The sequence below is a fragment of the Eupeodes corollae genome, chromosome 3, assembly GCF_945859685.1.
Source record: "Eupeodes corollae chromosome 3, idEupCoro1.1, whole genome shotgun sequence".
Lineage (NCBI taxonomy): Eukaryota > Metazoa > Arthropoda > Insecta > Diptera > Syrphidae > Eupeodes > Eupeodes corollae.
In genome coordinates, this window is record NC_079149.1 from 59027502 (window position 1) to 59049526 (window position 22025).

General features: G+C 33.1%; 1 protein-coding gene across 3 annotated transcripts in view; it reads right to left on the reverse strand.

Annotated features, from left to right (window-relative positions):
* Positions 1 to 4123: 4123 nt before the first annotated feature.
* The window catches only part of LOC129948924 (BMP-binding endothelial regulator protein), a 168152-nt gene continuing 150250 nt past the window's right edge, over positions 4124 to 22025 (reverse strand). For all 3 annotated transcript variants that reach the window (XM_056060075.1, XM_056060074.1, XM_056060073.1), the window contains exons 6-8: positions 21250 to 21432; positions 8045 to 8257; positions 4124 to 7971 (exon numbers count right to left, since the gene is read on the reverse strand). In XM_056060075.1, the coding sequence (XP_055916050.1) occupies positions 6536 to 7971; positions 8045 to 8257; positions 21250 to 21432 (1832 nt within the window). In that variant the 3' untranslated portion in view covers positions 4124 to 6535. The remainder of the gene's footprint in view (positions 7972 to 8044; positions 8258 to 21249; positions 21433 to 22025) is intronic.

Consider the following 22025-nt stretch of genomic DNA (forward strand, 5'->3'; position numbering starts at 1 on the left):
GTTCATTGCGCATTAAATGATGTCCCAGAATTTTTTAAAATCATTGTATTCACCACGACCACCACATGACCTTAGATTTAAATTTTTTGTCACCTAGTTTATTAATTAAAGCTCCGAGATAAAAATGTTTAGCCAAAATTGCTGTCCAATACAAAGTGATCTAGAGCTTGAACTTTAAAGTTATTTCAAAGCAGATGGCTTCAATTGCACCAACTTTGAAGCCCTAATTTAGACAGAGTATCAACTTCTCTTGAATTTGATGCTTTGTCTGATTCCATCCAAAGAATTGTTTCGTCCTATCCTCGCACTGAAATCGTTGTTACTGGCGATTCCAATGTACACAATTCTTCATGGCTTTAACACTCAGGCCAGACAACACCCGATGGAGTGTGTTGTCGAAAATGTGTAAATTCGATACCGACACGAGTTTGTCCGAAGCTAGACTTCCTAGAAGATTGCGGTTTTCAGATATGAGTAGGGTTTGAAAATACCTTTCTTCTGGTAAACATCTTATCGGGATTGGAAACAATGATGAAACAAAATACATTTTTTTTGACAAGGGTTAGCCTACGATTTTTTTCGAAAATGCAGCAAAATTGCAAATGTCGAGTTTTCTTAAAATTATAACATAGATGATAGGGTATGCTAATTTTGTATTGAACAGTGAAAATCGCATCTTCCTAAGAGCCTTGGTTGCGGTATTAGCGGCATCGGAACCAAATAGATACGAGCTGGGTCGAAATTGTGTAAATTGGATACCGACTTGAGTATGTCGGAAGCAAGACTTTCTAGAAGATTGCGATTTTCAAATATGAGTAGGGTTTGAAAATACCTTTCTTCTGATATAAATCTCATCGAAATTTGAAACAATGATGAAAAAAATACATTTTTTTTGCCAAAGGGTTAGCCCACGATTTTTTTCGAAAATGCAGCAAAATTCAAAATGTCGAGTTTTCTTAAAATTATAACATAGGTGATAGGGTATGCTTATTTTGTATTGAACAGTGAAAACCGTACCTTCCTAATAGCTTTGGTTGCGGTATTAGCGGCATCGGAACTAAAAAGATACGAGATGGGTCGAAATTTTGTAAATTCGGTACTGACACAATTATGAAGGAATCTAGACCTCCTAGAAGATTACGGTTTTCAGATATCAGTAGGGCTTAAAAATACCTTTTTTCTGATATACATCTCATCGGGATTGGAAACAATGATGAAAAAAATACATTTTTTAGCCCACGATTTTTTTCGAAAATGCAACAAAATTCAAAATGTCGAGTTTTCTTAAAATTATAACATAGACGAAATTGTATGCTAATTTTGTATTGAACAGTCAAAATCGCATCTTCCTAACAGCCTTGGTTGTGGTATTAGCGGCATCGGAAGCAAATAGATACTAGCTGGGTCGAAATTGTGTAAATTCGGTACCGACACAATTATAAAGGAATCTAGACCTCCTAGAAGATTGCCGTTCTCAGATATGAGTAGGGTTTGAAAATACTTTTCTTCTGATATACATCCATCGCAATTTAAAACAATGATGAAAAAAATATTTCTGTTTGCCAAGGGGTTAGCCCAAACGCATATTGGTTGAGACCCAGGTTCGCCCCGGACGTAGCGCCACCTTCAGTAAGTAATTAATATTCAATCTAGAAGTACTTTTTTAAGGGTTGGTCTTTTTCATAATTGTTATTTAATTTGTGCTTAATTTCGTTTACCATTTCATAATAAATAGAATCAGTCCTGAACAACAAAGATTGTACAAACTTATTGGCAAAATAATGGTTTGGTTCAAACAACGCGAAGCAAAGAAAAAATCAATTTATATAAGGAAACTTGGCCTGATGCGTGAGCTCCAAGATGTTCGAACTATTTTTTAAAGAGTTATGTAAAATTTCTTATCTGCGCAGATAAGTCCAAGGCGTTCGAAGCCTTGGGACAGAATATTCGGAACGTTAGCTGACAAACGACCAAAATTGCTGTAAGATCTTTTCGAAAATTTGGCCTTTGAGCTGGATTTTATTCGATTCAACCGTGCCAAAATCTTTTCTAAAACATAATGAGTACACCTACTTGTTAAATGTTGCTAATGCAAGACGCTGCGAGGAGGACAGGCACCAGCTGGAACAACATCTCCACGTGTCAAGCCACAAAAAACATCTGGCCAACACTGAATATAAAACGTTCAAGGTGCTTGCTCTCTCTAAGCAGATCGCATATAAGCTCGATAATAGGTGTAATAACGGGACTCTGTCTAATAGGAAAGCACGCCACGAGACTAGGCGTATTCTCAAATGACTTTTGCAGGAGCTGTATGGACGAGGAAGAGGAAGAAACGGTTCTTCATCTTCTCTGCACATGCCCTGCTCTAGCTCGAAAACGCAAGAATTACCTAGGAGAATTCTTCTTTAACGATCTAAACGATCTAAATCATATCGATATAATCAGCCTCTCACGTTTCGTAAGGGACTCAAGCTGGTTCCATTGAGCTTAGGAGGAAGCCTCAAGATTCATGTGGTATCACAATGGGCCATTAAACTGGCCTAAGTGTGTCCGTTTCCACCTTGGACAGCCATTATAACCTAACCTAACCTATGAGTACACCTTATCTTAATAATAAAGCTTATTTCTTGACCATTACATCGAATTATATGTTTAAAAAAACACAATCAACATTATCCAATTTTGAAAACAGCAATTTGATATCTAAAAACTTTTATTACTTACCTTTTTAAATATTTGAATTTTCAAATTTCATTTCATAATAAAAACTGATCCTAATTTCCAATAATCATACTTACTATAAAGTGCGATTTGTCATTTTCGTCATCAATGCCTCAATATCCATCAATATAATTTTTGAGTACATTAATAAAATAAAAAAATCCAAATTAATTTTTTTTTTAAATAATTTTATGTTTATTATTTCGATTTTTTGCATTTTTTCACTTTTTCTGTGTATTTGCTAAATTTTCTTTTCTATTTTTTTTCCTTTTATTTGATTTTCTCCAACAAAACATTAAGTCTTAAAAAAAACTATACAACAAATAGTAAAGACAATTATTTTGTTAAAATAAAAAAATCAATAAATTTCAATCACAAAAATTAAATCATTAACTTAAACAATTTTTGTTTTGTTTTAAATAATTTCAATCACAATTTTTTGTTTTATTTAAATTTGTTAATAAATTTGTCTCGGTTATTTTTTTAATTCATTTAATTTAAATATAAATTTAAAGGTGGTACATAAATCATTATTATTATTATTAACAGTAAAATGTCATGAAATACAATTTTCAAATGGTTGTGTGTGAGTGCATTATTTGATCATACAATTATACATACATTATAACAAAATAAAATATAATTTTGTTTTTTTTTTTTATTTAAATTTTTGTTTAATGAAATTTTAAATCACTTGATGTTAAGAATGTGATTTTAATTTTTGGCGAAAAAAACAATACAAAAAAACCTAATTCAAATTTGAGAATAAAAAATCTCAGTTTTGTTAGTGAAAAATTTTCATCGTTTTTGATCTTTTAATAATATAATTTTAAAAGCCAGTGCTAGCGAAAAAATGTTTAACATTTAAGTTTAAGTTTTTGTGTTTTTTTTTATATATTATTTTTGTGTTAAAACATTGAATTTCGTTAGTATTGTTTGTTGCTACTTTTTAAGTAGTTTATACACTTTATTTTGTGTGCGTGTGTGTTTTTAATATTATATATATTTTATTTCTTATAAGCAAAATACTGTTTTGTGCATTATACATTAAATTAAATATTTATTTGTTGTTTGCATTAAATTATTAGTTGATGTTTTTATTTTGTTTTAATATTCTTATGAGCTAGGAAAGAAGGGAACTATATAGTAGATATCTGTGTGGGGTTATTTTTTATTTATCTAATCGAAATTACTTTATTAGTAATTTATTTAAGTGTATATAATAAATAAGCTTAAACTTAAATTTCATTTATTTATTAAGGAGTTTTGAACTAAATTAAGTTTAAATACATGGATCTTTGTAAGTTTTGTTTTAATGTTTCATCTGATTTTTTGATTCTTTTTATTTTTTAATTTAAAAAATGGCGAATGTGATGAATGTACAATGACGTGCTTAAAGTTATTTTAAGTAATTTGTAAGTGTCTAATTTTAATATTTACTGTATTATTTTCAAAACACTGTAAAAGTTTGTGTTTTGTGGAACGTTAAGTAACTCGTTTATATATGGTAGTGCGATGTATGGCAGTAAAGGGGAATATTTTTTATTAATTATTCTTTTTTCTCAATTTTGTATCAATCAATACATTTCAAATGAAAAATTAAAATTTAAATTTACAAAAAATGTTTGAAGCTTAGCAAAATATGTGTAAGTAAATATTTAATCCCAAAATAAATCTCTATTTTGTTTTTGAAGAGATGTTTACATTTGATAATTCCTCACTCCCCTTCAAACCATTCAAAGACATAACAAAAGAATATCTGATCACAACATTTATGCGATTATTTAAAAAACACAAAAAGTACACAAATAGCTAAACAAAAAATAGCATTTTAATTTATTTTATTTCACTTTTTCTTCTTATGTGTTTAATTTATTTTATTTTATTTTTGTTTAATATATTTTTTATTTAAGAAATTCAATTAAAAAATAATTAAGGTACATAGCGAGAACTAATAATTAACTATTAGTTAACTTAAATAATAATCATGCCTTAAGAAATAGTAAAAAATGTACATCTTAAATTTAATATGATATAAAAATAAAATAATAATAAAACAATGGCTTTAATTTTTATTTTGTTTAAAACACTTGTGATTATTTTATGTGGTTGCTTTGTCTGTGTCGTCGGTATAAATGATAATTTTTATTTACCAATACAAAACTATGCATAAAATAAAATTGTATGTTAATAAAAATGGATTTTTATGCGAAATTTGCATTAAATATAAATAATAAAAATATATTTATAGATATAATGTTCTTTTGTTCTTATTTTTTAAAACTTATTTTCTTAAAATAAAATTAAAAACAAAATAAAAAAATAAAAATAAAATATTATGAGATGAGATTTAAAATTACGCTTGGAACTTTATTTGTCTGTGGTGAGAGAGTCCTTTAATAAAAGGATAACTCATGTTTTTTTTGTTTGTTTGTTTTCTTAAACTGCCTGTTTTTGTTTTTATTTTCATGAAAAAGCTTTACAAAAAATAATTGGTTATAGCTTTTTGTTAGAAAAAGTCCTGGAGATTAAGGGATCACTGGTTGTTTTTATATGGTCACTGCAATTTTTAAAGCTGTCAAATTAATTTCTTTTTACGTGGCGCCCGATGCGGGGCTCTTAGTTCTTTTCTAAGAGAACTGTCATTAAAGGGGCATGGATAATTTGTTTTTGTGTTTGGTGTCAGTAAAAATATCTTTAGATGAACTCTGCAAACAAGCAGTCACTAGATTGTGGGTCTTAACTGACATAAACTTGAAAATGTCAGCAACATAAAGCTGTTTTGCTACAGTACTTTACTCTATTATTGATGGCAATTAAGAGGATAGTCTCGTATACATTTATGAAAAAGTAGACTTGTAGTGTTTCTTTACAACAAAACATGATTTAAAAAAAAATATTTCTGTTTAAAGTCTTAGCTTGACTATCGTTTTTCGAAGTCTTAATATTTCAATGCAAATGTCATAAGAAAATTAATAAAATTAAGCAACATGAGAGTCCATTACAGAAAATATTTATTATTGTTGTGTTAGCCTCTGTAAGCTGATTTGGTTCTTTTATATTTTTGTCTATGTAAATTAATGGAATTATTTGAGTGGCGCCCAACACTCAGAAGTGGGATACCATTCATGATTTCTGTTTATACAAAATATAAAAGACATGAAATTTTACAAAATAACTGACTTATATACTTAAGGAAAGCTTGAAAAACAGCTGCCTAGATATCTAGGAAAAAAATATACAAATTTAAGATTTTGGAGTGTGTTAAGTTAGTGTGATGAAATATAAGAGAAAAAATGTGATGTGGGAATTTTTGTTTGTACTTAAATAACTAATAATTAAAATGAAGGAGTACAATTCATGATAAAATGGTTCTATTGTATTTCAAATTTTGTACGATGATTTTGAGATCGTTTATCAAATTCTTGGAAGGGGGAAGGGGGAAGAGTGAGGTTTAAGGAGTGTAAGTTATTAGGAATCATTTTACACTCTAAACTACTTTAGACCCTTAAGATTGCATCCAGGACTTTTAGTTTTGTATATCTTTACTTTTCTGTTAGGAATATTGTACGTTCTTTTTTATTTTTTTTTAATATATTTCACTCACTTTTGTTACTCACTTAAACTTACATGATAAGTTAAAATCACTTAAATTAAAATAAAAAAAAAATTAAATAAAATAATAAAAAAGAATCTTAAATAAATTAAAAAATCATAATAAAAAAATTACAATTACAATTATAGTTAAGTTAGTAAAACGGTAATAAAAAACCGCAATTAAAATTTAATCCAGCCTGCCGTACTGCTTACCCTAGTGCAGTGGCGGGGGCGTTCGATCTGGTGATTTCGGTATACGCAATGCTTTTGGTATATGCTTCGTGAAGAACTCATGCTCCTGCGATTGCATTTGCATGTGCAATCGCTTTTTTGACTGCCTTGAGAGATGGTTTGAAATGCTAGGCAAGTTGCCATCTCCTCTTCCTCCTCCACCGCCCCTATATAGCTGATTGCCATCTATCATCTTATTATTGTTAAATGGCAGCGTTTGATGCAGGGCCTTGCGATGCACTCCCAAGGGACAGTTTGTTGCCGATCTCCAATCGGGTATCTTAACTCCTAGTCGCTTGCATTCGTGAGCATAGGCGGCAAAGCTGTCACACTGGCACATGCCTGTCTTGCACTCACACGAGTCCATCTTGCAGGACTCAAAGTAGTTCCGGGGATTAAGTCTACTATCACAGTCTCCAAATACTTCGGATTCCATTAGTGGTTTGCAACTGTTGCTACTGCGTCGCTGCTTACAAATCGGTGGCACTGCAATGTTCTCCTTTTTGCGGCTGCACGCTTTAGGGCCACCAACTTTCCAGGAGTTCGCAAAACGCCAGACTTCCGAGTCGGAATGATTGTTGCCATCACGGGAAGTGAGATCGTCGCGACCAATGCCGTTGAAATTTCCACAGAGGCCGCAGAGTTTACTCTTGTAGCTCGATGGTACTTGTACTTGCAGGAAATTGTTGCCATCCCATTCCAGTTGCAGTCCCAGCTCGGTCTTGAGAAGAATTCCCTCGGTAAGACGCTCAATACTCACGATCGGACCTCGTGAATAGGGCAAAATCACCCGACTGCCATTAACCTTGACCCGGAGTTTCTGTCCCAATGTCACACGAACGCCTCGCATTTTAAGTGTGATGGTCTTTGTCCACGAAGAACGCTTAGTCTGACGCCCATCGTTGGTAAGACGTATAGTAAACGTATGATCTCTACAATCAGCCGCCAACTGATACTTACACGATCCCTGAAAGCTAAAGAACTTCCCGTCGAATGTCTTGAAATGAGGATCCCCAAAAACGGTGCACGTTCCGGCCGTCTCGACACATTTCGGACAACACTGTCCCGGTGGTATGACAACAGGTTCATTAGCCTTACACTTGATCGGTGGGCATTTCATCTCAGCGCAGCGTATTGTACCAGCATTACATCGACACGACCGACAAGGTCCCATATTCCAGGTCTCATCATTCTGATAGGTTGTTCCGTTGTAATTGCACTCGGACCGAAGTTCAGAAATCATACAGCGAGGACAACAACCATCCGAATCCATTTCCTGATATTCCGGGGAACATTCCAATATGGGGCAGGTTTCACGACGACAAATCGATGTTCCATCCGAACAGGTGCAATTTGAACATCGATCTGGAATGAAATGCTTATTGTCGTTGTAGACCTTGACATTGAAGATACATTTTCCTACAGGAGAAAAAAAAGAAGAAAAATAAAACGTCGTACAAAGGATTTGAAATGGTTTATTTTCAAATCATACCTTGAACTTGCATGAATTCTCGCTTTTCTGTGCATCGGGGACAACATTCGTCAGGATGTTGAACTTGTTTCCAAATGGGACATTGTAAGACCGGACAAGTTTTTTTGGCACATGTTAACTTTCTGCCGGAACATTTGCATACTAAACAACGATCATCAATAGACGCTACAACTTCTTGACCTTCAGCAACAGTTTGACCATTGATTTTGCAACCTGCAAGAGAAATATGAAAGTGAAAAAAATTGTTAAGATTTTGATGTAATATTGTTGTGGAAGTTAAAAAAAGGTAAAAGGTTTTTTTTTCAATAAAAAGGTTTTATTTTGAAAAGCTAAATAGTTAGCTGTCACTTTTGACATTTAACAAGTAAGACTTACACCATAACTAAGAATCGAACGATACATGTGAAACATTAGAAAAATGTTAGCTAAACTAAAGCACATTTGAACGAACGTCTTACTTTTGAAGATTTGGTCCTTGGAACGCAACAAAATGATCCCAGTTTTTCTAAAAAATAACGAGACCGCTTTTTACTTAAGAACAATGTTGCCCCGTATGCAAAATTATTGTGTGCATGAATTATTGTTGAAATACCTCTCTATCCTGAATTTGCCATTGTTTGGTGCCATTATTGATTTAACACCATAAGACTTTTCTTCTTGGGACAATATATAAGCTATATTGCAAGCCTTGCATTCGTAAAAATGTCCTATGGTAGAGAAGTCGAAATAAGTGGATCTCACGATTCCGTCCGTCTGTCTATCTGTCTGTCTTTCGCCGCCCCTAAGGCCAGGTTGATAGTATGTCATTTTTAAGAAAATATCATGAAACAGAGTTAAACATTAGACTCTTCCATCAATGATGTCACACAAAATATTTTGTTTGTCTGATTAAAAAAAAAAAAAATGTTTTGGTTTTCAACTCAATTATCCCCAGACAAGATGTTTCCTTCCTTAAAAGACCACCTATTGACCACCACCATGCATGACATGTCATAATGGCGGCTTACCTCTGATGATACATCACAGTACCATTTTACAAACAAAAAAAATACATAAAGATACCAATTTTTTTTGTCTATCTTTAGGACTACGCCCCTAAACCAATTTTATCTTTCTTTAAGAAGAAAACACAAATTACAAAAACAAAACCAATCATCTCCTTCTTAATCCTTGGATATACCTACTTGTCGTATAGTAACTCTCCCATATCAGACTTGTCTTAAAACCTAAAATCCAATGCCTCACCTGGACAATCCCAAACTGACAAATTACCCCCTTTAAACCGGGGCCAGCTAATGGACTCATATCGTAAACTGCTCGAAATTAATGACCGCAGCATTCTTGATGAGGTTCAACTTGAGGTTTCAGAGGTCCAAAAAGGTAGGTTTGTTTGTGATGTGTGCGGAGTGTCGGTGGTTTGAAGTCGCTATAACCACCTCCTTGTCTCTCTCGATCTCTCTCAGCATCCGGTGACCGGCGGTGTTTGGTTTGGTCTGATCTTTTGTTTACTTAAGGATCCATTGTCTTTCATAGAAGCAACCAACAACAACAAAACAATCGTCAGTCAATATACAAAACAAGAACAACAACGAAAATTAATGTAAAATTAACATTAAGTGATGTTTAATTTGACTCAATTAAAAACCAAACAAATGACTTAATGGATGACTAAGGTCAGAACTCAGAAAAAAACGAAACAGAGACCTTACTGAAATTTCGGATTCTGGGGTGATTTTGGTGCTATAGCTTCAGCATTCCACAAACTCACAAATCAGACATCGAATTCGAATCGCTTGGGAAAAAGACTAAGACGATATCATTTTAATCGAACGTTATATTTTATGGCAGTATATTTTTTTTTATTATTTCACTGAAATTTTTATTGGCAATTTCAAAACTCATTAAATTCAAAATGTGAAGTGGATGATGATGATGATGATTTTACGAGGGAAGACAAAACAAAAAACATGAGGATTAGTGAATTTGATCAAGTGCCAGACATGCTCCTTGATGTCTACTACCGTACCGAGAGGATATCCATTCAACATCTATAGAGAGAGAGTTACAAAGCCAAGCCAGGCTACATCCAGCATCAGTATCGGCATCATCCATTCTACATCAGATCAGCCACCATGACGCAGCTTTGTGCTTTAATGGATATAGTTGCAGCGGAAAAGGAAGTTCATTAAACTAAATACACACACAACACAAATGTCCTTGTTTTAAGATGTTTATCACTTTTAATGCATTTCTATCTTTTTGTTTTGTTTGTTTGTTTTGTTGTTTTGTTTTGTTGTTTTTTTGTTTGTTTAAGAGCAAACGGAATTCCTGTTGCAATATTATATTTTTTCCTTTTACCAACAATAAAAACAACAACAACAACAACTTACTTACTTACTTTCTGACTATTTTATGGTAATGGAAGGTAAATGGTCGCAGTTGGATATCGCTCCTTTTTGTTTGTTTGTATTTTTGTAGCTTCAGATTGATTAATGCAGGTTTTTGGTGTTATCTTTCTTTTTTATTGTTTTTAGCGTCTGATATTATGCGAAGGAGATTATCCTCGAGTATGTGTTTCACTTTGACTGAGTTGTTTTTGGAATTTTCTCTTTTTGTTTTTATTACAAAAAAAATCACATATCCAATTCTGACTTGGATGTAAAACACACCTAGATTATGTCCAATTGGAATGGTGGGCGCGAAGATGGATGTCTTGTCACCGGAGATTGAAATGATGTTTCTTATTTTTACATACCCGTATGGGCATAAATGTAAGTGATATTGAGACCCTTTGTGAACGAGTGAACTTGTGTACGATTTATATTGTTTTTTGTTATTGAGTATCAACAAAAGGTTGGTTAATGAAAATAAAGTCTTTGACATTTTTGAAAAGATTAACTTTTATAATTGATTGGCAATTATGAATTAAGTACTTATAAGACATCGCTGTTTGGATGAAGATTGTCATAAAATAGTGGCGGTTGGGTTTGCTGAATGACAGAACTTTCCAATAAAAGGGTTATTTTTATATTTAAAATGTGAGTATTTTTTGAGAAAAAACAATGAGCATTTAAAGAGGAAAGGTTCTCCATTCAAAATGAAAAATAAAAATAACCAAATGGCAGAAACACTGAGGCACAAAAGAAAAAAAAACCATGAAGATGACCAAACAAAAAATCTTCGATAAATAATACGGTCAGAAAACTTGCGAAAAATCATTTTCGTGATGGAGAAGGTTTTCGAAAATAATTCTTATATTTTTCGGGCCAAATATCAGTTTCCTCATCACCATCCTCACGATGACAGGGACCCAGCCCTGGCTTCACACAATAATACTCTCCATTTATCCCGATCGCCAGCCGACGCCATCCAATAGACCTGCAAGACCTTCCTATTGAACGCGACTAAGAGGTCGGAGTGCCTTTTGCTAAGAACCCAGGTCTCAGATCGAATTCCAGTTCCAGAAGAATCATTGTGTTGTATAGCAGTAGCTTAGAAGTTATGGTAAGGTTTCTAGATTTAAAAAGCTTTGACAGACTGAATTATGCTCTGTTGGCTTTGAGTTGTTGTGCTCTTCTCGCAGTCGACGCAACCAAGTACTTTGTTTTTCCTTCTCTAATGTGAAGCCCCAGATTTAGTGGCACCTGCTCGATCTGGATGATCAGCTTGATCAGTTCTGCTGAGATATCCATGTTGTCCAGTATCTGGCTGGACCTGTTGACTATGGTCCCTCTTATTGATGTGCCAGAGTCGCAGAATGCTTTCCCGAACACTAGGTAGAAGTGAAGGCAGGTCAAACTATGCCATTGCCGGAGTCCATTGTAGATGTTGATTGGTCTGTTATATTGGTCAGGGTCAACCTATATAGTTGTGTTAATTTATTTGAGATGCCAAATTCTCTCATGGCTTTGTAAAGTTCTATACGATAACGGAGGCGGCCTTAAACTCTATAAACATATGGCAAGCTTAAAGGTAGGAACCTGTTCCGTTATTGATCTGCTTGGGATGAAGCCATACTGATAGTGTCCTATGATAGTTTTAGCGTATGGGACTATCTGATTTTGTAGCCTAGAGGATAGTGTCCTATAGGCAGTACTCTACAACGCGATACCTCTGTAGTTGCTGCACTTTTGTCTGGGACTCATAATTCCATTTTTCCAGTGTTCTGTGCAAATCCTTAATATTATGAATGGGCTTGAAAATAATTTTATGGAAGACTAAAATGGATCACTGGTGAAATGACGAGATTAGGCTTCTTTGGTTTCTGACATACTTTATTCCTGTGCTATGCCAACCCACAGAACTATAGAATAGTAAAGTATTCTGAATTATTCCATAGCTTAGAAACACATGTCAAAATATGAACAAAAAGTGAAAAACATAAATTGGTTTCCAATTTGCTACCAACAGCCCTTCTTTAACATTAAATTTTAGAATTTTTCTGAATATCCATCATGTTGTGAATTCTTATAAATGATGTTCGTAAAAACCTAATTTCTGAAACGTAATTATTCAAAAAATCAAAATTCTGAGACCTTTCTTTTAAATTTCAACACCCCAATTTAATTAATTGACGAAAAAAGAAGAACTTCTCCATATCTACCATAAATCAACAAATTTTCGATTTAGTTGTTAAAAATATCACCACCACCGTATAACGTAATCTTTAATCTAATAATATATAAAATTTATTACTATCCTCCAATCCTCCTTCTCGCCAAATCTTCTTACATGACCAATCTTTAATCACATCGTTAAGCCACCCAAAGAGAGGCCACTTAAATGTATGAAAAAAAAACTCAAAAAACACAAAATCAATTTGATGACAACCATAAATAACTACAACGACGAAGCCGATGACGGCTATGACGACGGACAGAAGGAACTACACCATCAGGCATAATATCATGATATCGGATGTTAAATAAAACAATCTGACCTGCCAAATGAAGTTGTCGAAAAGTCCAAATAATTTCATTGGCACTCTAATGGAAGGACTTAGGACAGTATTTACGACACACACGAAAAGAGGCACCGCCACCTTTAATGTCGTCGTTTTCGTTGTCGGTGTCCTCGATCTCCTCGCATCTCATCTCTGGGAACAAGGTTCTTATTTTGTTAGCGTTTTGCTTTTTTTTTTGGTCCAGTATCAGCAGGACCTATGGGCCATCATCAGCATCACATCGAAGGAAGGAAGCCATCTCAATTTACGAGCCAAAAGTTCCACCTTGTTAAGCAATTTTGTTCCATAAATTATTCTAATTAGTATGCGAGGATGTTTCGAAACGAAACGAACCCATCGCCAAAATGGACCACCACCAGAACATTGCCAAATAAAAAAGGAATTCAAAATTGAAAAAAAAAATTGGTCAAATATTCTGCCCCCAAGGCAAACGCACGAACGACGAACCAGCAAAGAAACGAAGAGGTATAAAAGCTGGCCGACTCATCAAATTGTATCGCAAACGATAAAATGTGACCACGAACCGAACGACCGTCCGTCCGTCGCCCGACCGACGTGTGCGGTCGGGCCCTTTGCAAAGGTATAAGCTCTTGTTGTGCATCCTGTATCCATAACACAATGGGCCATCTCTTGAGTTCTTCCAGCAAACAGCCAATAGCCAGCGCAACAGCAGCAGAATAATGGGATCGTCGTCGTCGCTCAGATGATCAGCCTCTGTGCGTCCGTCTGTCCATCCATCTTTTGAAAGAAGAAATTCTGCATGAGGACGATAGGACGACGAATGCGACCAATGAGCGGTGGAGAGCGACGTGACGGGAAGAACCAAGATGAAGCAGGAGGCGGTGGCGGCGAACAACCATTTAATTTTGTTTTCCTTTCTCTATGACCATGTCGAATGGAGTTAACAAAACGCTGCTAAGGCTCAAGCTCAGGCTCGGGCTCAGGCTCAGACCCTTAATCGATTGATTTCGGCTCGAATTGCACAGGTAGATACATTGGAGCCGTTCCTCTGACCCACCGTCACCACCACCACACCGTTATATGAAGAAGGAGAGTAGATGTGTGTGGTTTTGCAGAATACCCAAAGAGTAGGATGCGCAAGGGACACGCTATCGGGTACGGGCGGCATGAAACAATTCTGGGATATGTCTTTGGCCATGTCTGTGAATTAAGTTATTATAATCAGCGGACCGCTTTGGGTCACGATATTCTTCTTCTTCGTCTTCCTTTTTTTTTTTACATCTGCGATCCGCTTGTCTTAGAGATGACTACGACTCAAGAAGAATATTGTATAGTTGATTCATCGTAACGTTTATGGCAAACAAAAAAGGACATGCAGGCCGATTCTTCCTTGCGAGACTTGGCCACCATGATTGCGAGAAGCATTCTGTTCTGCATTCTATGGGCCTGGTCTTATCTCAAAAAGAATTGTGAACCAACAACAAACCCCTGATGCGAAGTGAAGAGAAGCGAAACGATGGTAGTCAGCGCCAGCGGCAGTGGCAGAAGAACCAAAGAATTGGCTTTCGATTGATATTGCGAGCATATATTGTGAATGCGATGTGGAGGCTTTTGCACTTAATAAAGCGATGTTCTGGGGGATATTGGCGATCAGGTAGGTAGGTAGGTTAGGTAAGGTTGGTAGATGGGTAGGTAGGAAGGTTTGGTCATCGAAAGTCCCAATCTCGTGGGAAGAAGATGTTGTGTGTAGGTATACAGAATGTCTGTGAAGATTTTACAGGATAACGGAGCGATAACTGAGACATTGTTGAATGCTTTCAACATGCCATCTCGCATACACGGCAGTATTCGAATATTAGAGGAGACCTTTCGGCACCATTTTTCAATATTTTGACTTGATCGATACAACAAAAAGTTTACCAAAAAAAAAAAACAATTGAGACAAAGTAAAGGGTAGACTTTTGGTGGCCAGTTTTTATGGATGATTATTTTAGACAGAACGTCGCGTCGCGTCGTCGTGGTCATCGTCATCTTCTTTGGTTTTGAAAGTGGCTATTTTTTTTTATTTTACGTAAAAGGTATCTTTGGGTCTTAGGGGTCTGAAATTGATTTCGGAAATTAGGGTTATAAAAAAGCTCGTTAGGAAGATGTTGAAATTTTGTTAATTGGCTTAGTTTTTCGTTAAAAAAAACAAGACATTTTTTATATCCATCTAGGTTTTATTGGGTTTTAGAGAAATGGTATTTTCATAGCCAAGGAATGATTAACATTTTTAGCTGGTTAATAAAGCAGGTTTAGTTATTGCATGTAAGCATTTCTTTGTTCAAGGAGTCCGTTAAGAACTAAAGCCTAGGGACTTACAACTCTTAATCATTTCTGTGTGCGATTCATCTCAGAGATAAAAATATAGGATAATTTCATTGCGTATCTGAAAGGATAATTTGAGAACGCACTCATGACAAGAGTTACTATTGAAGGATTCGTCAACTGCTCGCAAGAGCCAGTACCCGTTGAAAAAAAACTGACAATCCTCCACGTTTACCATCACGCCACGGGTGCTATACTAATTATAATTCTAACATTTTTTTACATGACAAGGGCGTAATTTAACTTGTGTTCGAAGGAATTGAGGCAACATAGATTTTTTAATACATCAAGGATTTGTAACACTTCACACTGAAGAAGCAGGATTTCGCACTGGTTCCTCCTCAGATCAATACCCTGAGAATCATTATCGAATAACTTGTCAAATAACGATAACCCCTTCACTAGTCTGTTTTATTGATTTTGAGAAGGCTTTTTATAAGCAGGGGGGTTATCTCATTATATCTATTTACTGAAAATAAGTCTATTATAAAGGAAACTTATGATGTGAAAAAGTCACGTTTTATAGTACAAAGTGGAGTCAAACATTACTGCATACTGTCAACATGTGTGTGTTATTAATGCTGCGGGCTGACAGGAATTGAAGAAATCAGATTTACTTTTACAAAATACAAAAAACGTCTAGATTAAGCTGACTATGACAACAAGGGTGATGTGAAGGGCAGCAGATATAGCACAGCTGAAAGTAAAGAATTTAAAGTGTCTCGAAAGTATTGTCTCTACTGAAAGTTAAACCGAACAATATATTGCTAGCCGTATTGAGAAAAATAAGCCTACATTCCGGATGTTTTCCAATGTTTGGAGGAACAACTCTCTCAGCTTAAAGACAAAGCTACGACTTTGCTTAAACTTCAAATTAGTAATGTTAAACTAATGCAGCCCTGGAAAATAACAACAACGATTACTTAGAAATTTTAAAACATTAGAATTTCGCAAAAAGGTGTCTACGAAATATCGAACGGCTTTTATAGCCGAATCGTATACCCAATGAAGAATTGTATAGGATATCCGGCCAGAAACGAACGAATGTACGAGTGACAGTGGTTTGGACCAAGGTTTCGAAATGTTAATGACTACATTGCAGGGCAGGAATCCACTCTCTCAAGAAGGCAGACGACTTAGCAGATCGAAAAGCAAGTGGAGAAGAACAGTTTAAGAGGAATAGTTGACATTGGACAAAAGCTGGAAACAGTGTGTCCCGCTAGGGAAGACCACCGGAGTACGGACTCTGTATTATTAACTCGTATCAGATTTTTAAATTCTTCATGCAAACTATTTTGTTATAATATTGTTCAAAAATAATATTACGAACTTTAAGCTGAACAAGATTATAGGATTATTTGTATTTAATATTTGAATTTGCTAATTTCAATTACCGTGTGACAAAATTCTTTTTGAAAAAGAAATACGTTCTAGATGTAATTGTAACCTGAAAGGAATTTCGGAAAACATCAAACAATTGTCAAAACTTCCAATTTTTGTAAAGAAGTTTTTAGCTAAATAAGTATATCAAATTTAATTTATTTTAAATTAGACTATTCTCCAAGTAGACTAGGGAACAAGACATAAGCTAAACGACACCTAGATCGAGACGAAACTTTAATATTTTTTATTTTTACGAGAACCTGGAGAAACACGCAAATTACTAGATTCAGATTCAGACAAGTCTATGGCTTCATGCCTTCATACATTTTTAGTTTATACATTTTCACAAGATTATTTTTCTTTTACAATAATGTATTTATCTTTCCTTTGCGACATTCCTCCCAAATGTATAAAAAGCTTATAAGCTCATAAGACAACAGTCAAAACGAAACAAGGCATATTAAGCCAATGGACTTAACGCTCATAAGTATTTACTTATCTAATTCAAGTATCAAAAAGTTGAAGAGTACATATTCACGATTCCATAAATATTTTTATAGCTCCAAATCTATCCTCTTCCACCCTCCCTCCCGTTGATAGATCGAGAAAAAGTCAAATAAATAAATAAAAATATTTTGACACTCAATAAAAATATTTATTTTTTTTGTTTGTTAATCCGATTTAGCAATCGGTAATCGTGTCGTAATTTTATTTTTGGTTTGAAACTACCACACAATCGGTTTTGTGATTGTTGATGGTTGTTGTCTTTTGGGGCTTGGTACAAAAATGGTCTATCATATATTTGATAGTTTTATTGTTATGAGTGTTGATTAGTTTTGACACCTTAAATCTTCTATACTGTGTATATGTTTATAAGCGCCAAGCCCATCTTTTTCCATCTTTGCATGTTGTTTACAGCTTGATTGAATTCATATAAAAATTTATTGGAAATACACTCAGAGACGCTTGATTATGGCTTTTATGTTTTGATATTGTATTTTTGAACATTCAAAGACAAATATAATATTTCAATTTTTGAACACGAACTTGATCCCTTTTATTTATCTCTCAAAATATTTACATGACTTAGAGTGTAGTAAATCTACGAAATGTTTATTCCCATAAACAACCAAATGTTATGGACATAAACGGTGTGTACATAATATTTCGAATCTTTGATTTTTATAGATTCTTCGATTGAACTACACTCGCTTTATTATAATCGTCAATGTTTATAGGGGTTAGTTGTGTAAAGAGGACATAGTTTTGTACAAGGTTCAGTACATGGACGATTTTATGACTTATAAAAAGAAACTTGTGTGTACCATTCTTTAGGAAGATCATGAAAAGACAAATAATAAATTGGCTCATAAAGAAAGAAGCAAAGTCCAATAAAACTCTTATATACGACTACGATTCTAAATGAGATGCTTCGTATGGAATTACAGTCCTAAAATAAATGGTTAGAGCTCATAAAAGATGATAGACCGAATGATATTGTTATTTTGACATATGTTTATCACGAGTACGAGAACATAGAGCTTTTTGCACTATAGGAGGTATGAACACATGTAACTTCTTTCATTCCCAAAATATCAACATTTATGTACATATGTTATAAATAATTGTTTTCCCTCACTTTTTTAAATATTTTTCTTATTGAAATATAATAATGCACTGGGTGAACTATCTAGTGCATCCTTTTACAACTCGGGTCGAATCGTAATAGGAAGCCTGTACCATGACATACCTCCGCGGACTGAAACGAAATAGATTGAATTTTCGGGAGTATTTTAAACTTATTTTCAAACCAAGTGTGGTGAACCCATTTCATCATTTGAAAAAAATCCTTCTATAGACTAGAATGTAAAACTGTTTTCATGAATCATTTAACAAAATCTAATTGATTAAGCTACTGAAGGCGCACGACCATCTACTTCGTTATCACTTCACAGTTTGGGTCTTGAATCAGAATCGTCTTTTCTTGCGAAGCACATTTCCAATTTTCCATAGTGAAAATTGGTTGACCCAATTGGTTTCTCAAACCAAAAACGCTAGAGTCTTCGATAAAACTAATGTTAATTGTTATGAATTCGAAAACAATTCAACTGTCGTTTTTTTACAAATGCAAAAATTTGTCATTTTGAATATTTTTCCAATAAAAAATGATATCACCTCTAAGATAATTTTATGAATCGACATATAACGTTTTTAAATCTCGCAAAATTTTTAGAAAATATCGAAGTAACAATTGTCTGTGCACAAAATAAAAACATAAGCAAAATACTGCAAAAAGATGGTAAAAAGTGTTTTTTTTTTTAATTCGAATATCTAACCAACAATTAAGGATATTAGCTCCAACTAAATGTTATCTTATAAAAATCATTGTTTTTTTGTCTGGTAACAATTTTTGAAAAATCAAAATCAAGGTTTATTTATAAAAACAAAAAAATAAAAAAAATTGATAAAAACTGACTTTCAAAATTATTTCACTCAATACAAATAAATTAACGTGAATTAACTTAAAAAATCCTTTTAGAATTTTATTTTTAAATTAAAAAACCCTTCAGCAAATGCAAGAACAATTGGGTTTCGAGTAAAATATCAATAGAACAAAAGCAAACATTGAAATCAAACTTATTGTAATATATGATAAATGTGTAAGATTTTATTTTTTCTTTCTTTAGGAAAATCTAATCTTTTTAAAAAAAAAAAACAACTAAAAACTAATGAAAATCGTTTTTGACTCAAGTATCTTGAGAAAATGAAAAATAGTTACGTTTTTTACGAAATTCTTACGAATAAAAAATGATTTCTTTCAAACAATTTTGTGCAACGAAAAATGACGTTTTTAACATGTGGTCAAATTTTGAGAAAAAGACAATTGACAGTTTTTTTACAAAAAATAAAAACATAAAAAAAAATCATAACTAAAAGTTGATAATAATTGAATTTCGACTCAAATATTTTTTTAAAAAATTTGAGATTATGGCTTCTAGTTTATTTTTTCTGATAAGAAATTTTGTTTTTAATATTGTGTACAATTTTGAGAAAAATCAAATGTCTTTTCAAAAATTAAAAATATTGGTTTCAAACTTATTTTATCTTACATAAAGTATTATCTTCGACTTTCAGTGAATTTTTGATAAAAATACAAAAGTCCGTTTTTTTTTCATAAATAAAATTAAATCTACTGTTACGAAACAGTACGAACATTTGGTAAAGTGATGTTCGGTTCTTGCTATCACGTGAACAATAGAAGTTATTGACTTCAAATTAGTTCCATTCATACAATTTGTATTTGTTTATTCAAGAAATAAGAACTTTTAAGAAATGCTACTAAAATTGGCAAAAATTGGTTAACGACTAAAAAATCTCTTAACAAAAATAGATTTTGAAATCGAAACTATTTCACTATGCAAAATATCGTTATTGATTTTTAAATTTTTTAGAAGAATTTAACTGATAACTTTTTTAACAAAACACGAAAACCTTCAAACTTTTAAGCAAGACAAATCGACAGATACAATCGATCTTTGGTGCACCAAACTCCCAAATTCTATTATTAGCTGTCCTGTGAATTATCTCCTTCGGAGGCTGTAATTTTACGCATTTTGCCTTTTTTTAGAGGTTACTGTTAAGGACCCTTATTATATCAACAATTTGAAAACGATCTACAAGGCTTACGTGAAACAATCAACAAAGTTCTTGAAAAATTGAAGTTATAGAATAAGCTTCTCCCAAAGCAATTTTTGAACCATAATTAATGGGAAATTCTTGCTACATTGAACAAAATTGATTTAATTTATTTTGATAAGGAAATTTGTATTTAATCCACTCTTTATTTAAACCTCAAATCACGTAACGTTAAATAAGTTCAGAAAAAATAAACTCTAAAACATAAATATCGAATGCAATAAATATCCCACAGCATCTCGCTGAACATTAGAATAATATCGTTGCACACGATTTAATTAATTTGAATAAAATTTTAACCAATGAACTTATCTTGAATTAAAATCTTTTAAATATGAATAAAATTCTCATAAACATTTAGAGAAAAATAAAAACATTGATTTTAATGACAATTATTATAGTGAAGGTATGTTTGAAGCTTATTCTCAAACTAAACTAAAAATAATCAAAATTTATTGAAGACATAAATTTTGTATCGATTTTCGAACTAACAGATATTTATTGTCATAGCTTAAGTTTTGATGGTAATTCAAAATTTTAAAGCCAACATAAATATAATACGGATCTTAGATATGGTGGTAGGTATAATGAAACTGGTTAAATGAAACTGAAGTTTGCCCCTGGAAAAAGAAGGCGCTATAAAATAAATGTTTGTAAAATCGTATTTATCAAGAAGAAGAAAGGATTTAATTGCTTCGAAAGAAACTTATAACTCAAACGAAGTACTCAGAAATAGGAATTGACTGCCAATTCTACCAATTCTACCATTTTAAATAAAACCTTCAACAATTTGAGATCTAAGGAAAAAAATGGATATGTTAAACTTTGAACTTACCCCAACAAGTTGGACAACATTCTCCAGGCCGTGGTGGCATTATTTGATTATTATCACATTGTGTGTAACATTTCATTGTTGTTTCTGTTATGACACTTGCAATGCATTTGTATGTTAAACAAGGATTTTCAGGATCTGTCCATTCAGCACCGCTGGCATAGGTGATACCTTTAAATACACAACCTGCAAGAAAAACAAACACACATGCAATATAATTAATAAATGTCTTAAGGTTTTTTCTAAAAAGTTGAATTTTTGTTTAGATTTATTTTTTATACTTTGACTTATTTGTCAAAGACCAATTAAATATCAAACACACATGTTTTTAATTTACTATCTTTTAAAATAAGGTGGCCCATAAGTCATCATCCTATCGGTTAATTGCATATGGCGAGAAATTTCAATTCTAATGACGTTTGTGCCGATAAAAAACATACGTCAAAAAGCGAAGTATCGCTATGCTCCGAATTTTTTGGTGTTGACAACTCTTGCGTCTGTGAACAATTTTTGTTCCAAATATTGATAAAGAAACTACATTTTGTCTGCTAATTCATCGATTGAAATTTCTTAACTTTAAAATACCATTAAATTTCACACTTGTGTGGCCTTAAAAAATGTCTAATCAAATTTTATTATTTTTTTTTTAAATGAAAACAATGCAAAAACACACCCTCCACTGTTTTTGTTTGTGAATCATTTTTATTTATTTTATTTTTGGTAATAATTAAAAGTACATATTATTAAAAGAATTAAGATAAGCTCTTAAAAAATTATGA